The 16698-nt window shown below is 35.7% G+C and overlaps 2 protein-coding genes across 2 annotated transcripts in view; one reads left to right on the top strand and one right to left on the bottom strand.

Moving 5' to 3' along the window:
- The window catches only part of LOC145690243 (peptidyl-prolyl cis-trans isomerase NIMA-interacting 1-like), a gene marked incomplete in the record, with an annotated part of 50939 nt that extends 37084 nt beyond the window's left edge, over positions 1-13855 (bottom strand). The window contains 1 exon segment of the mRNA XM_081764950.1: positions 13699-13855. Within this exon segment, the coding sequence (XP_081621076.1) occupies positions 13699-13753 (55 nt within the window).
- Positions 13856-13953: 98 nt separating this feature from the next.
- LOC145690241 (ecotropic viral integration site 5 ortholog-like) overlaps positions 13954-16698 on the top strand; it is a 176583-nt gene continuing 173838 nt past the window's right edge. The window contains exon 1 of the mRNA XM_081764943.1: positions 13954-14188. The gene's annotated coding sequence lies outside the window, so the exon portion shown is untranslated. The remainder of the gene's footprint in view (positions 14189-16698) is intronic.

Here is a 16698-nt window from a genome sequence, read left to right as displayed (position 1 = left end):
GATAGATAAATAAGGTGAGATAAAGATAGAAGTGCAGGAAATGTGTATATATATATATATATATATATCTTGATTCGCGCTTAGTTTTCAGTGTCTAGCTTACTTTATATGTCGTAAATTGTGATTTTTACTATGTACCTCGCGCCCAAACGTCCTGTCCGAGACGAGAGGAGATTTTCAAACTGATTAAAGCGAATGAAAATCTGTTTTCGGATAGTAGTGAGACGCAGAAAAATTGGGGCACGCAGAAATACATAGGAATAAATCATGGTGCGACCATGAATGCACTAAACTAGCAGAAAAAAGAAAACAGGTAAAACAGACGATGACTACAAAATTTCGTTGACATTAGGCGGGAAACTTACAAAACTTTTAAAAAACACACAATTTTTTCAGCGAAACTTTTAGAACATAAAGAAGTGATTTTCTGAAATTTAAAATTGAAGAACTTAAAGATAATTGCATAAACAAAAACATTCAGGACATGTATAAGAGCATCAACGAATTTAAGAAAGGCTATCAACGTCGCGCTCATACATTAATGAAAGACGATAGAATAACTCTCACTGATACAAACAGCATCTTGAATACATGAAAAGATTTCTTTGACTATTTGCTTAATATGCAGCCAAAAACTAATGTTCGAGGAGAAAGTGACATCCATGCAGCAGAATCGTATTACAGAACCTAACTGACCAGAAGTAGAAATCGCTATAAAGAAATTAAAGAAAGAAATCTCTGCTTGTAGCAGGGTTTGAAAAAACCCGGGCTTTTTTGAAAAAGCCCAACCCACCTGGGCCCATATGGGTTTTTTCGGGTATTTTCGGGTTTAATTGGGTTTTTTCGGGTTTAATCGGGTTTTTTCGAAATATTTCAATGTCTTTGGGGTAAAAGTGTTAAAATGTAATTTATATTTCAAGATTGTCATTGTCACAACTTGCAACAATTTTCTATTTACTGCTGTTTTGAAAAAGATGGCCGCCATTTTGAAATTTTACATTCGATCGCCGAGAAAATCTATACAGCAAATTTAGCATATCTCGTGCTTCCACCGTCAAAATTTCAACTTAAAAGACTGAAAATTGCCCTTCGTAGCGTGGATACTCGCTGTTTTGAAAAAATGGCCGCCATTTTGATATTTTACGTTGGTATGCCGCCAAAATCTATACAGGAAATTTAGAGTGTCTTGTGCTTGTATTCTGAAAATTTTAACTTAAAAGTCCGAAAGTTGTACCCTGTAGCGTGTGTCGTAGAGGCAGACAAACGAGTTGAGTTGATTTTGTGTTTAACGTTCCTTTCAGCAGCGAGGCTATATGAGAAGGGACCTACTGATTAACGTGGAATCCGAACCACATGAGCTCCCTCCGGGAAGCAAACACGGGTCCCACGCCGAAGACGCGTACACTAACCGCATAGCCATGAAGAAGCTCGGCAGACAAACGAACAAATGTAGATCAAGTCATCCAGAAGCCTGACTGACATTCGCCAAATATGAATACCAAAAGGGGTCTATTAATTTAAAACAAAGATACAATTCATGTTGTATGAAATAAATAAATGTTTTAAAATGTCTTATATGAAATTAACATTTTCCAGCGTAAATAAACTTCCATATTTTCTTCATGAGAATACGGGACACCTCAGATCTACCCTTTCTCAACTTTCCAACACAATGCAATGAACTGTAGTCTGGTTATGAACAAAAGTATAATAGGCCGCGGTGGCTCAGTGGCAGAGTGTTCACCTCTAGTGCATGGGGTTCCTACTTCGATCCCAGCTCGCGCCAAGTGAGCTTTGTGGTGGACAAACACCTTGTGCGTGGGTTTTCTCGCGATTCTCGCGTTTCCTCCCACTTCCTTCATTCCGTCATTTCATTCATTTCTCATCATCGTCACCTTGAGCATAGCAGACATAACCGTGAGACTAAAAGATTTCATTTTATTTAATTTTTTTTTCAAGAATATAATATGCGAAAGTACACTAAGCAGCAGCTGCTTTTCTCTGTTCGTACCCTGCAATTAATTGTACGGACTGAAGATGCCTAAAAACATAAGATGTGCTATAAAAATGCTTTACAGGAAAACAATATGCAAATTATTTAAATCAGTGGTACAATATACTTTTAATATTTTTCGCGCGTTTAGCAATATTTATTTACATGGCTGTGTCTGCCAAAATTACGTTCTTCAGTTTAATCTGATGAAAAGCTGATTTTTCTCCTTGTGTCGTGTATAACTGTCAGGACCAGATTTACATTTTTGTAAAACCTGGACCAAAGCACACATCTGTACTCCTAGCCTCTGAAAAAGATTATAATTCTTGTTAACTTATCTAATGTCTTGCTGAAGAAAAGGTTAGTCATCTTCCCTGTGTTTGTAAAGGTAGAAACACTCAAAGCCATCTCTTTTATATATATGTATGTATGTATGTATGTATGTATGTATGTTTCGGAGAGTATCCGAGTTTCCATCAAATGCAACGAAAAAAGTAGCATTGCAAATTTCGCTCGCTATCAAGTCGAACAAGGTGGTGTTATAACTTCCTCGAAACTGTTACATGCAACAGCGTACTGTCCATTCACTAATTACATGATTCCCAGCCAATGTCAGAATTTTTTGTTTTTCACTTTTCGAATAAGCTGATATTGATAGCAGAAATGGAACGGAGTTAAAATACGGGACATTTCCATGTCCCGACTAAATTTACGGGGACGCAGGACACTCGGGCCCAAAAACGGGACATTCCCGTTTTTTACGGGACGTATGGCAGGCTTAAGCGTAAAATAAATAGTTTTATTGTTGAAGTATTCATTTCCGATCCGTCTGCGTTTAATTCGGGAATTTCCGAGCACTTCTTTCACGGTGTGTACATCAAAACTTCCACTAGTACGGAAATTTGAACTCAGCACTTGAAATAGTAAGCGTTACATAGTCTTCGGAACCCCGAGCATTAAGCTTCTTAAATTTGACAAATTTTTTTTACGCTATTGCTGGTGTTGATTCTACAGAATGCTTATTTGAAGAGTAGCAACAAATGACTGAATTAAACTGTTATTGTTGGAAAACCAGATTTTAGTTGAAGAACCTTGTGTTTTACATCAAAGGTAAGAAATAATACTAATTGTTTTACTAATGTATTTACATATGCACTATTAGTACCGGCACCTATGACCTTACACCCGTCAAACGTATGAGTGATAATGTCCCTTGGTGTCGCCAAGTCGACGAGCATACTATTCATGGAAAATATTTTCTGAAGTACAAAATTGCTTATTTTACTTCAAATAGGCTATAAGCATAATCCATACATTAATTTGTTCTATAACTATCTCAAGCTAAGGTAAGTTTCTTTTTAAAAAAAAAATCATTTAGTGCATTCAGAACTTGATAAAAGTCTTTGTTGAATGTTGTTGTATACCTTAACGTGAAAGCCTCTAATTCGCCCAAGGACAGTCTAAAATCTGATAAAAATCACTTACAATGTGATCACCTTAGTTGTATCAATAATATACTAACAAATAGATCAAAAACCCAGGTGGGTTTTAAAGTGGGGTTTTTCAGGTGGGTCCAACCCGAAAAAACCCACCGGGTTTTTTCGGGCTGGGCCCACTTGGGCAAACCCTGGCTTGTAGAGGAAATTTCGGCTGAGTTAATTTTAGCTAGAGGGGAATTATTGTGGAACACAAGCTCATTCTCCTTAGGAAGAATTACCAAAAGAGTGGAAAGAATCAATCATTGTTCCAATTTAAAGAAAGACGACAAACTGATTGTAATAATTATCGAGGCATTTCTCTTCTGTCAGCATCCTATAAAATCCTCTCAAACATTCTATTAGTAAGATTGACCTCATACGCATATTAAATTATTGGAGATTATCAGTGTCAGTTTAGGCAAAATCGAACACCTATCGACTAGATATTTAACATTCGAGAAATACTCATGAAGAAATCGGAATACAATACCTCGATCAACAACCATTCATTGATTTTAGAAAGGTCTACAACTCGGCTAGGGGGGAAACATTGTACAACATTCTTATTGAATTTGGAATACCGAAAAACCTAGTTAGATTAATTAAAATGTGTTTATATGTATTCCAAAGTAAAGCCCGAGTAGCAAAATTCTTGTTCACGAGCTTTCACGTGAGAATGGCATGAAACCATGATATGCGTTGTTACCATTATTATTCAACTTTGTTCTGGAGTACGCTATCAGGAAAATCAAAGATAGCAACCAGGGCCTAAAGCTGAATGGTATTCACCAGGTTATGGCGTATGCTAATGATGTAAATATAATAGAGGATGATAGGAGAACAATAAAAAGAAATGCAGAGGTCTTACGTCTTAAATGCTTGCAGAGACATAGGTTTAGAAGTAAATTAAATACAAGGAAGTTCGCCGGAATCGTAATACTGCAAATTATGGATGTGTCAAAATATCAAATAATACCTTCGACAAAGTGGACACTTTCAAATATCTAGGATCAATGTTAACAAACCAAAACCAAATCGAAGAAATTAAATATCGCCTGGAAGCAGGAAACTCGTGTTATTATTCAGTTCAAAATTTTTGTCATTGCGAACTGCAGAGGAATTAGAAGCTTAAAATATATAAAACGATCATCATGCCCGTTGTGCTTACTCTGAAGGAAGAATGAAAAGTATTTGAGAATAAAATCCTGGGACAATTATTCGGGCCCAAGAGGAACTGGAATGGGGAATGGTGGAAACTTTACAAGGAACTGTTTAATTTATACCGTTTACTGAACATTGTTAGGGTCACAAGTCTAGGAGGCTCAGGTGAGAGAACATGTAGCCAGAATAGAAGAAAGTAGGAACACTATCAAATTTCTACTGGAAATTCAATCGGAAAACGATCATTAGAAAGACCTACACGTAGATGGGAAGGCAATATTATCATAGAGCTCGCAGAAATAGGAATACAAAGTAGGAACTGGATTCAGTTGGCTAAGGACATAAGTCAATGTAGAACTTTTGTGAACGCGGCATTGAACCTCCGGGTTTTATAGGGCATAGAGTTAATTACACTCTGTAAAGAAAAAATAGCGACACCTCAATTCTCAAATTAACTTACACAGAAAACCATAGTTGCAGCCCGTTAGAAGAAGAATAAAAGGAAAAGAAGAGTGGGATAGTTCATTTGTGTTATCTGTGACACCTGTGGTGTACGACATTGCTTGTCAATTGTTTGTGTATCAGTATTTTTGATAGATGGCACTGAGTGCGTCTCGTAAATTATTGTAGTGAGAATTCTTCATTGCATTTGTGATGTATAGGCTGAGGTAAATAACATTTTATGATTGTTCTTTGCTTTCTCATTGTTTGGACAGTGTCAAGTGGTAAAATTGTTGTTGTGCAGTGTTGTTTGTGTGTGTGTGATATTGTTGCTACATGTGGACTGTAAACAAATAAGATGGGTAAGAAATGTGAGTTGTTGCCATATGAACAAGACATAATTCTTGCTTTGCGCAGCTAAGGCAAATCTCTAAAGGAATAGATGGAATTCTGAAAATCCATCATTCTACGGCAGGAAGAGTAATTCACAAGTGGAAACAGCATAACAAATCGTCCCTTCGTCAACAGTGTGAAAAGAAAAAGAAAGCATCACCCAGAGCAGATTGCTGAATGAAATCAATAGCACCGCAGATTTAAGGAGTGATTTTCCTAAAAAACGCTTCTCTAGTTTGACATGATTTTGGAACTGCAGTTACTCGTACAACTGTATTGTTTTGACTGTATGAAGAGGATATTACAAAGAAGAAACCACGCAGAAAGTCGAAACTGACAAAACACAGAGGACTTCAACATGTAGTTTTGTGAGTCGATATGCAACTTGGACTTACGACAACTGAAAGCATGTCGTTTTCTTCGTTGAAAAGAAGTTTAGAATAGAGGGAAACGATGGTGGTGTGAAGTTGTGGATACGAACAAGCAAGGAACTTGACAAGGATTTTGTTTAAGAGATGAAAATATTCAGTTACTGAGTGATGGTATGGGTATGGTTTACCGTTAAAGACGTCAGAACGACGGATATATGTGAAGGATCATGATGCTCGAAAATATCTTCAAATTCTGGTACGTAAAGTTCTTACAACAGCTAAAGATGACTTTTCTGAAGAAACTTTGGACTACTTCCTTTTGCAGGACGATAATGCTTCATGTCACCGAGCGAAAATTGTTAATACGTGGTTCAAGAATATGACTATTTAGAGACTTATGTGGCCTACAAACTCACCCAACATGAATCCAGTTGAAAATTTGTGGATCAATATGCGTAGAAAATCCAATAGACAACTATCTCAAATAGAATGGAATTCAAGGAACGGATAATCCGGGTGTTATTCCGTGATATCGAGGTTGCATTTTGCAACAGCTTTGTTACCAAAGGGCTTCGATGATTCGCTGCAATGCGGGAAGCCCATGGTGCACATACAAAATACTAGTTTGGTGTATCGTACTTCCCGATGTTTGCACACAATATGTCTTACCCTAAAGAAATTCCATTTCTTGTTTTCTGCTATTGTTGTTGATCTTTTTCAGTTTTATGTATTACTCTTCCTACAAACGATTTTGCTCAAAACACACATAGCTACTTATATATGCATATAAATTCACTAAATTCATGCCAAAAGCCTGAACCTCTGGCGCAAGTATTAAGAATGAACTGCTCATTAGGAATATGCATTGTAATATTATCAAGAATTCATGTAAAAAATCATATTGATTAACCCTTGTACGTCCCTCGATTTTTGCATACACATAAGTTCCTCTGGGTCAAAATGGACCCATTTATTTTATTATGTTTCAATTTGTAGTTTACACTACATTTGTACATGCAATAGCGTTGCGACTGGTTTGTGCCAAATATAACAAAAGATGGGTCAAATCTAGACAAGCGTCACTGTTTGGGGGTGTGTGTTCTCGGCCCCCTATATTTTTTAAATACATATTTTCCTGTCGTCCTCAAATATTTAGAAATAATTGTACAAGTGTTTTATTATTCACCGAAATTTAACATGCCAGAGATGCCCTTGCATCTAGAACACTTAAACATCACACACACACACATACACACACACACACACACACACATATATATATATATATATATATATATATATATATATATATATATATATATATATATATATATATATATATATATATATATATATATATATATATAATACATTTGACTTCTGTTGTAAGCAGGTTTTATTTAGGTTACTTTTGGTTAACTTATATTGAAAACCTCTGAGAACAAAATCCACGTAAGTGGTTGTTTTCTTTTATGCTACTTGAAACATGTGAATACCCATTTTACTGTTTTTGAAATTGCTCACAAATCTGATTGGGATGTCTTTTACAGATAAATTTGTTTCACAGACTGTATTTGATCGTATTTTTTTCGTCTATTCCCTTTAACATGTGACAATACCTCTTTTCCTTAAAACATCAGGGCTACTCGTCGTTTGATGAACACACTCCTCCTGTGTCTCTCTACGGAGCGATCGTACGATTTCTTGGGCTGCATTTGTTCTTAGCACATTTTTGTTTGTTTGATGTAGTTTTCAGTTGAGTTGATTTTAGTTTAGCGTCCCTTTCAGCAGCGAGACTATATGAGACGTGGACCTACTGATTAGGGTGGAATCCGAACCACATGAGCTCCCGCCAGGAATCGAAGCAGGGTGTCCCACGTCAAAGGCGCAACCGCTTAGCCACGAGGGAGATCTTGATGCAGTTTTCAATCAAAGCTTTCCGAAGAATTTTCGACAGACAGGGAAGACGAAGACAAAGAATCCTGCACTGATAATTGATCCTCCGTTTCAGATGTCACTTCATCGTCAGAAAAAGTAAGAAAGTTTTGAATTCTTCTGGTGTCAAAGCAGTCATTTTGGACACCAAAATGGACTGTAATTACTGCACAACGAGGAAACAAGCAATACTTCGAATAAAAACTTATCCAAAATCAACCTAAACAATGTTGCCAAAACAAGGTATCTGAAAAAAACTAAACAATGTTGCCAGTACAGTATACTGGAAGAAACTAAATTATTTTCGGACAGTGCAATAACTAATAATAATAATAATAATAATAATAATAATAATAATAATAATAATAATAATAATAGTTTTTGCATTGTTTTGTGGATGTATTATCATCAGAAATCCATTCAATAATGATTTTTCAGTCACTTAAATATTCATTGAACTAATGGGTCTAAATGGACCCGAGGAACTTATGTGTTAGTTTTTCTACTGTGACGTAACAGGATGGAGATTTGAATCGAAATTTTTGCAAAACACATATTTGGTAAAATAACTAAAAGTCACGAAGCATGGTGATCACAGCTCACATAGTGTCCGAGATAATCAAGTTGAAAAATCGCTTTGGGTCAAAATGGACCCGAGGGACGTAAGAAGGTTAAAGTATGTTGAGAAAACCATATCCGAGCAAGTGTCGCTATTTTTTCTTTACAGAGTGTAGTTCATATATATCACTCTTTTATGAATATGCAAATAGTCAGCACATTTACACTCTGCAGTACGACTCAGTTCAGTAATCAGTACAACTCAAACAATCAGCATGATCCTGACAAAAGCTTACAGGTATTATTGGACCAAATTTGGTGAATTGCTCTCTTTCTTTGCCTATTGACAAGTGAACTGTGAATTCATGTATCGCTTTTTTTTATATGCTACGCAAAAGACATTCATGTGTCCTCTCCTTTATATGTTAGAATGGTTTCAGATTGTTCTACAAGATATTGTGACATTCTGAAACAATCTCGATTCCACATTATCGAATGCAGGGTCCAACATTGAAAAAAATCGCAAATAACAGATACAGAATTCACAGCACGAGAACTTGGACACACACTTCCAAACGGAGGATATTTAAATCAGTAAATTATATTTGAAATAAAACAAAATGCAACAAAACGTCTTGAACCGTTCCCACAGATAGAGCATAATATTTTGTCGAAAATCGAACATGATTAACGGTGCCCGAAGTATCATATGTGGCGGCCTGAATTTCAGGCCAGAACTTTTTCATTAAGATAAAAATAAAAGATTCTTAGTTTGTCCTGAATCTTAACATCTGTTGAAATTAATAAGATCCGAGAACACCAAGGTAACGTACTTTTACTGTGAAGAATTTACCGCTTCCATGTAAAGGATAATCCAAACAATTGGTTCCTCCTAAATTCACGATGTGTAAAATGCACTCCCATACATTAGTCTTTTATGTAGCATCATGATTTCCTCAAATAAGTCAAGGATGACTAATTTGAAATTTTACGCACAGATAATGGCACTATGTAGATGTGTGACGTTACCCTCAAATGACAGAAAATAAACCAAGTGTTGGCACCATATGCAAGCAAAATATAAAACGAAGGAACAATTAAGGTAAATTGGATGAAATGATATATATATTTAAAATATGACGCGTTCTGGGAACTTAGGGCTAACTCAACGAAGGCTTATTTTGGGAAAATGCATTTTAAACTTTCTTTATACCGGTGGACTCAAGAAAACGTTCCTCTGTCAGTTATTACGGGAAAGAAGAGCAAATTCAAAGAAACGTTCTTCTATCAATTACCAGGGGAAAGAAGGGCGAACTCCACACCATTTACCTAACGCAAGTATGGTTGCTGCCATATATCACTTTGAATACATAAATAAATAAATAAAATTACCAGATTTTGATTTTGCCGGAATGCTTCATGTAACTCATATTTAAATCAACTCTACGCATAACTTTAAGAATAGAAAGGGGTTACGTCACCACATGACTTAAGTGTTTAAACATCATGTTTCAAATGTAATATAAAGCTTATTTGCCATACTTTTATTAACAAATTAAAAGTATGTACATAATAAAGCTATACCCAAAATTCTTGTTTTAGAAATAATTTACGAAAATTGTTTTACCAGTATAATGTTTAACACTTCTATTGGAATTCCTGTACATTATAAGACTTTTTACTTATTAAGCTTTAGAATCTAACATACACTTTTTAGGAGTTTAATACAAGTTTCGTGCCTGAATCGCGTTACTGTGATAACTAACAGCCGGTTGGATTGTCAATAACTGTTTTCTCAACACGTTCTAAGTTCAAGTCTTCGTCCAAGCAAGATATGTTGGTGTGATTTTATTTTAGAGGACAATATATGAACTCGTGCATTACTTTTTCATGAATTCATGTAGGCTTATTTCTTTCATCAGGAAATGCATTCCTAGTACCTTATGAATTACTTACGGGAGGAATCGAATTTCTGGATACAGATTCACTTTAGGAGGACATAGCCGTTATGGGTATAAATGCAGTGTTGGACATATGCCATGCAAACTACAGTGCCAAAACAAACAAACCTGTGCTAAATGGTCACTAGAAGCAAGAAGTGTATCTAAGCGAGTGAGAGCAGCTCAAACCGAAATGAAAGTTAAATGCAGAATTGTACGAACAGCGTGCAGGTTTACTTTTGGCACACCACTCGAAATAATTGTTGAAAAAATATAATTATTTAACTAATTTCCTCCTTATTATTCCCTAAAAGATCTCCGGGGGACGACACGAAAACATCTTACTTGGCATAGATAAAATTCAACGGAGCAACCAGAAGTATTTGTTGAAACAATCAATCCTCTTATGACCTGGGTATAAATACGGTTTGCGAATGTGTCATAAAAAGTGCAGTGCAAAAGACAAACAAAAAAAACCTGTGCTAGGTGGCCACTAAAAAGTACGAATGCTATCTAACCGAGTCAGAGCAGATGCGTCAGCGATGGTAGTGAAGTAAGTGGGTTTTGGCAATGATACGAGTTTCAATAGCACTTGTCTGTGTTTTAGTAATGCTCCACTTGTAAACATAAAATACAGCTTCTGTACACTGCAGAAATACACTGCCAGTGGAAAATAGCATTAAATAGAGTCATCTTTTATATGTACTCACTTATTTTGTCCGGCATAAACCACTTGTAATGATTTTACATTAGTCATCCTACACTTGTAAATCTAAAATACAGCTGTAGTACTTTGTATTTAATTCTTTCGCCTGCAGAAAATTGCTCCTTATAAATATGGTTTTCATGCGAAGTATTCAATTTTATTGTAGCCTAAATCATCCAAAATGTGGTGCGATAAAACTACACCAGCACCCCAAAACAGGCCGCTGCTACTCCGAATGACGAATTACTAAATTAGTACGAAATTTTTTCATGGCTAGACTTGGATTTTATCTTACTGTCCTTCTCAGCAGCAAGGCTATACAGCTTAACATGGAATCCGAATACCAATACGAGATACCGCCGGGAAAGGAGCTACGATTCATGCTTTGAAACTTAATAATACTACATTCTAGTAATGAATGTAGTAAACAAGCTAAATTTATAAAATACTGGAAGTTGCTGAATAAATTACAAAACGGGAAGTATACAACTAACAAACTTTTTTAGACCTATTTGATAGGAGTCTACACATTCGTGGCATAAAATTTAGGTTAATTTAGCGTAAGTTTGGTTATACTGTGGTATGATGGGGTAGATTACGTCTGAACCTCTTATAAAACTTAATCCCTTTTCGCGGTGTAACTGTCGTAATTGAACTCCAGCATACAACACGTTACTATTACATCTAGGGCATATATTCTGTTAAGCGCTTCCAGCTTTTCAACAAGAATAATAATTACGGCATTTATTCCGAAGTTGGTCGTCCACCTACTTTTTGACTAAAAAGCGTAATAATTAGTTCCTTTTTGTACCACAGTTTAATATTTAATTCACATTGTATTGCCGATCGAGCGCGTTAGAGCCCCACAGGGCAGGTTATTTCCTGTCTTTATTACAGCTAAATGGGAAAGGGATCCGTGTTCTAGAACCTTGCCGCCATATTGGTTATGTTACTTACCGTTATATTGAAAATTATAACTTTCTTCACATATCTTTACAGTTATTTGCTTACCATATCCTATACAATTTATTTTTAGATATATTAAGCCATAACTTTACTTACTTTTAATAGATTTTCCTGATTATCACCAGACACATTTACAAAACAAATGGTCATTACATTCCCATAATCCTACTATGAGGTAACTGCGCCAAGTAGTTCCCTCCGCTTGCCAAATAGTTACATGTTTAGAACCGTCTATTTAAGAAACTAAACATAACTTTCGCTCTCCTTATACATTATTCATTTCTTCCCGGTAAATTTTCAAAACTTTGCTAGAAACGGACGACCAACTTTGGAACAAGGTCAAGCTTGGTTTCTTTTAATTATTACATAAGTTAGGCCCAACGGCGGTAAACGCCAGTTAAACCACATGTAGTGCAAGGAGAATACACTTTACAATAATAAAAAAAAAAGTCAGACAGTTGGAGTCGACGTAAGTAGACACAATTTACATTGAAATTACAAAGCTAACCTGACGCATCCTAACCAAAATTAACCTTACCTAACCCTATCTAACCAAAATTAGGCAATATTAAAAAAACAAAGTGTTTTTATAAAAAATGTTGAAATTTCGGTAATTTCTATTCACATTAGATAAGTTTCGGTTAGGTTATGTTACATTATGTTAGTGTATGGGTCCAGCATAATTTTGAAAAAAAAAAAAAAGGTAGAAATTGACTTATTTCTATGGCCTATGTTTAGCAGAAGGGGTCCAGCTCTTTTCTCTAAAAAAATGGGTCCATGTTCCGTTAAGGGGGTCCAAAACTACACTGGACCCCATTAAGCTAACCTAATCTATCCTGACCTAAGCTAATCTAACCTAACCTAAGCTAACCTGACCTAACCTAACCTAATATAACGTTATATTATGTAATCAAACGAAAATCAATAGAAAGAAGTGCAGTCAAAGACACTGGACCCCCTTAACGGAACATTGACCAAAAATGTTACAATTTTCGTAATTTCTGTTCATATTAGGTTAGTTTAGGGTAGGTTAGGTTAGTTTAGTTTAGTTTATATTGTATTAGTGTAGGAGTCCCGCATAATTTTTCAAAAAATGATAGAATTTCGCTCATTTCTTCTAATATTAGGTTAGATTTGGTTACAAAGTACTTGCATCATTTATTTCTCCTGAATTTTTCTTTCACGTGTTTCTGGGGCCCATGTACTAAGCATACTTTATTTCTAGTAATATTAGGTTAGTTCAGGTTAGCTTAGGTTAGAGTTGGTTGTTATGTTACATCTAACTACTTGCATCATCTATTTCTCCTCTAATTCTTTTTACCTGCCTCTGGACCCCTTCTGCTAAACATAACCTTAAAAAATTCCTTCCCCCTCAGGCTGACATATGCCACTGATGTTTATTGCAACTTGAAACGTGTACTTCCAATATTACATTTATAAAATGAATGGGAAACCCAGTTACACCTCCTTGATGTGATAACTACACTGTTTTACAATTAATAACTTACACTATCAACGACTTAACGATAACAAAAGTGGCCAGTATAAAATTGATGGCAATTCGTTGTTTACGTGATCTTGCAACGACTAAAAGATCAATCGGGTAACGAATTGACATTCGGCATGATGTACAAGCTACAAACAATAATACTTTAATTAATAAAAGAATACAACGTGTTTATGAATGTTTTTCATAATAACACAAATATTTGATGTAAACAGATTTTCGTATACGGAAAAATATGATAAAACACACCAGTAGACCTGCTCAACCGCTTTTCCCACCCAGACGGCAAATCTTCCTCAGCCATATTTGCTTTCGCTTGATTATCGGTTATCGCATTTCATTTGTTCCTACTATGGTTCACACTAAAAGGTGGATGGGATATTAAATATATTTTTTTCCAGGTTTTCTTGATGACCGTTTCATACAATACATGTTATTGGTTAATCCTAGTTTTGAACGATGATATTCTCATACATATCCAATCAAAAGATGCCTTTCAAATATCGCAAATTTCCGCATATTTGGCAGATGAGTTTACGCCTGTTCGTGCGACGAGTCAGAGCAGACAGAAAGTGACAGATAGCATTCGTAAAGAAAGAAACAGGGACTGGAGAATTTAAAAACTGAAAAATCGCTTATTTAAGTGTATTTTTTTAAATAGTGTTAAGTGTGTAACAAAGAAGTGGTGATCGAGTTATATAGTACGAAAATAATAAATGGAACGTGTGTAGAAACTAAGGTAGGTTAAGTTTATTATTCATCTGTGTCTGTTATTTTTTTGAATGTAAACAAATGGAAAGAAATGGGTGTTAATTGCAGGTGGGCACTTGTAAATAATTTTGGAATATAATATCAGCTATCATCATAGTATCTGAATTAAGACAGTTATGTAAGAATGGATATTGATGTACAAACTATATAATTTGTGACTTTTCATGAAGGTGAGATCATAAGTAAAACAATTTTCGTCCTTGTAGTTTTGGTTCTGAAAGCGTCAGAATCCTTGAATATTGCAACTTTGTAAGTGTGTATACTTCGGTCGAAGGTAATTTTTATTTATGCCGGATATAGGTTAAATTTTCGTATATGAGCCTGACATTTTCGCACTTTTTCGTTGTTCTTATTTTTTTTCTGTGTTAAAAACTAGACCTAAAGAGCTTTCTGATAATCCAGGTGGATTTTAATTCAGTTAATGGGTCATTCGGGTCTTCAGATATTTTGAGAATTTGTTATTTAGATAATAATGGTCAATTTTTCGGGACAGCAATGTTGCTATAATAGGGTTCTCTTAGATAAATAATGTAAACGTTCTTTTCCCATCAGACAAGCTAACCTTACGTTTAATTAATTAGTGGGTTCAAGTTTACAATAGGAGTTTCATTACAAATTAAGTATCCAGTTTTTTTGACAACGCCGTTATCGCCTTCAAATATCGTATTTGATAGGCAACATTGCATTCCTTCGTGAAGGTTAATTTTAGGAAGAGTATTTAGATATTCCAATTTTCCTGGTAATATTCGACATGAACCACCAGAAAAAAGGGGTATGTTTAGTACAAGAGGTCCAGAATCACTTAAAAAACGCAAAATTTACAGGAGAAATGAGTGATACAAGTACTTAGACGTAACATAACGTAACCAAATCTAACCTAACCTAACATAAACTAACGTAAGCTAACCTGAACTAACCTAAACTAACGTGATATTAGTAGAAATAAGCGAAATTCTATCATTTCTTGGAAAATTATGCGGGACTCTTACACTAATATAACATAAACTAAACTAACCTAACTTAAACTAACCAACCCTTCCCCAAACTAACCGAATGTGAGCAGAAATTACCAAAATTGTAACATTTTTTAATGAAAAGAGCTGGACCCCTTCTGCTAAACATAGGCCAGAAAAAATCCCGTTATCAACTTTTAGATTGTCACTAGAAGCTAGCTATGCTTTTATTCCGGTTCAGTTCAGGTCGAAGCTGAAGAACCCACGTGGGTGCTAATACGTAGGTAGCAGGTATGTTAGCGACAGTGGGGATACGCTGAAACTAAGACCCGACCATTTGATCTAGGGGTATTCTATGCAGTCAATAGGGAAGGGTCTAGATTACTGGTCCCCCATGTAGGTTAGTAGCTGGGTTGGTTTCTTTCTGTACTAAAGTTTATACATTTAATTTACACAGTATTGGCGAGCGAGCGTTAGCGAGTGAAGACGGGTTAAAGCCCCGCAGGGCACGTTGTTTTCTGTCTTTATTACTGCTCAATGGGAAGGGGGACCAGTAATCTAGAACCTTGCCCAGTCAATACGAACTAGTTTTGGATCTATGTCGGTTTAGGGCAGGGCGAAACTGCAGCATCACCACAGGCTGCGTCCGTGGTGAGCAGGCACGTTAGCGACGGTAGATATTATGTTAAATGGTCATTTGCAGTATGACTGCCTAGTACCGTAGTGAACTGTCCCATACTTTTTCTGTGTTCAAATATTACTTAAATTTTTGTCGTCTTCATAAATAACTTCTGTTGTTACTTTTTTTTAAGGCTTAAGGGAGACGCTACTATGAGATGAATTATAATGGTGGAATGACGGAAGTGGGAGGAAACAAGATAAACTACGAAAAATCTTATGCACATGGTGTTTGTACTGTTCTGTTGTGAATTAACCCATTTATCTTTATAAGCTCGACAATAAACAACACTTCCGAAGAGAATGTATTTAAATATTAAAATCCCATCATTCTTCACAGTTAACTGTGGTTGCCGCAATTATGGAGGATTTCATCATGCATGGTGTTTATTTTTGTCGCCTGCATAAATTAACTGCGTTTCTGAAATGTTTTTAGTAAGTCTTTGTCATTCGGATTTATAGTTTATGCCGGCTGCTGAGATTTTTTTTTTTTTTTTTTTTTTTTGAGCGCGTACTTCCGTAGTTGGCACGTCAGCACGTCTAGCGCTTCGTTACGCAAGTACTGTAATTTCGTGGTATATATATGGATTTTTAAGTAATTTTACTCTTGTGTCCTTTAGTGCTAGTGAGAATGGGACCAACATTAGTTAAAGAGATCATAGGGGTCAGTTGAACACAAACGAAAGGGAACGTGGAATGGCAGGAGCACGTCATTGAAATTTTAGGGGATCGAGGAAAATTAAGTTGTAACATTTGCTGCAGTACTAGCTAAGAAATATATAGAAACTTGATAATTTATGCAAGAAGCCAGTTTTAATCCACTCGGAAAGGAGGGTGGGAGGAGGTA

This window comes from Thermobia domestica, chromosome 7, assembly GCF_964235325.1.
Source record: "Thermobia domestica chromosome 7, izTheDome1.hap1.1, whole genome shotgun sequence".
Taxonomy (NCBI): Eukaryota; Metazoa; Arthropoda; class Insecta; order Zygentoma; family Lepismatidae; genus Thermobia; species Thermobia domestica.
Note: the sequence above shows the minus strand (reverse complement) of the source record. Positions and strands in the feature narration are given on the sequence as shown.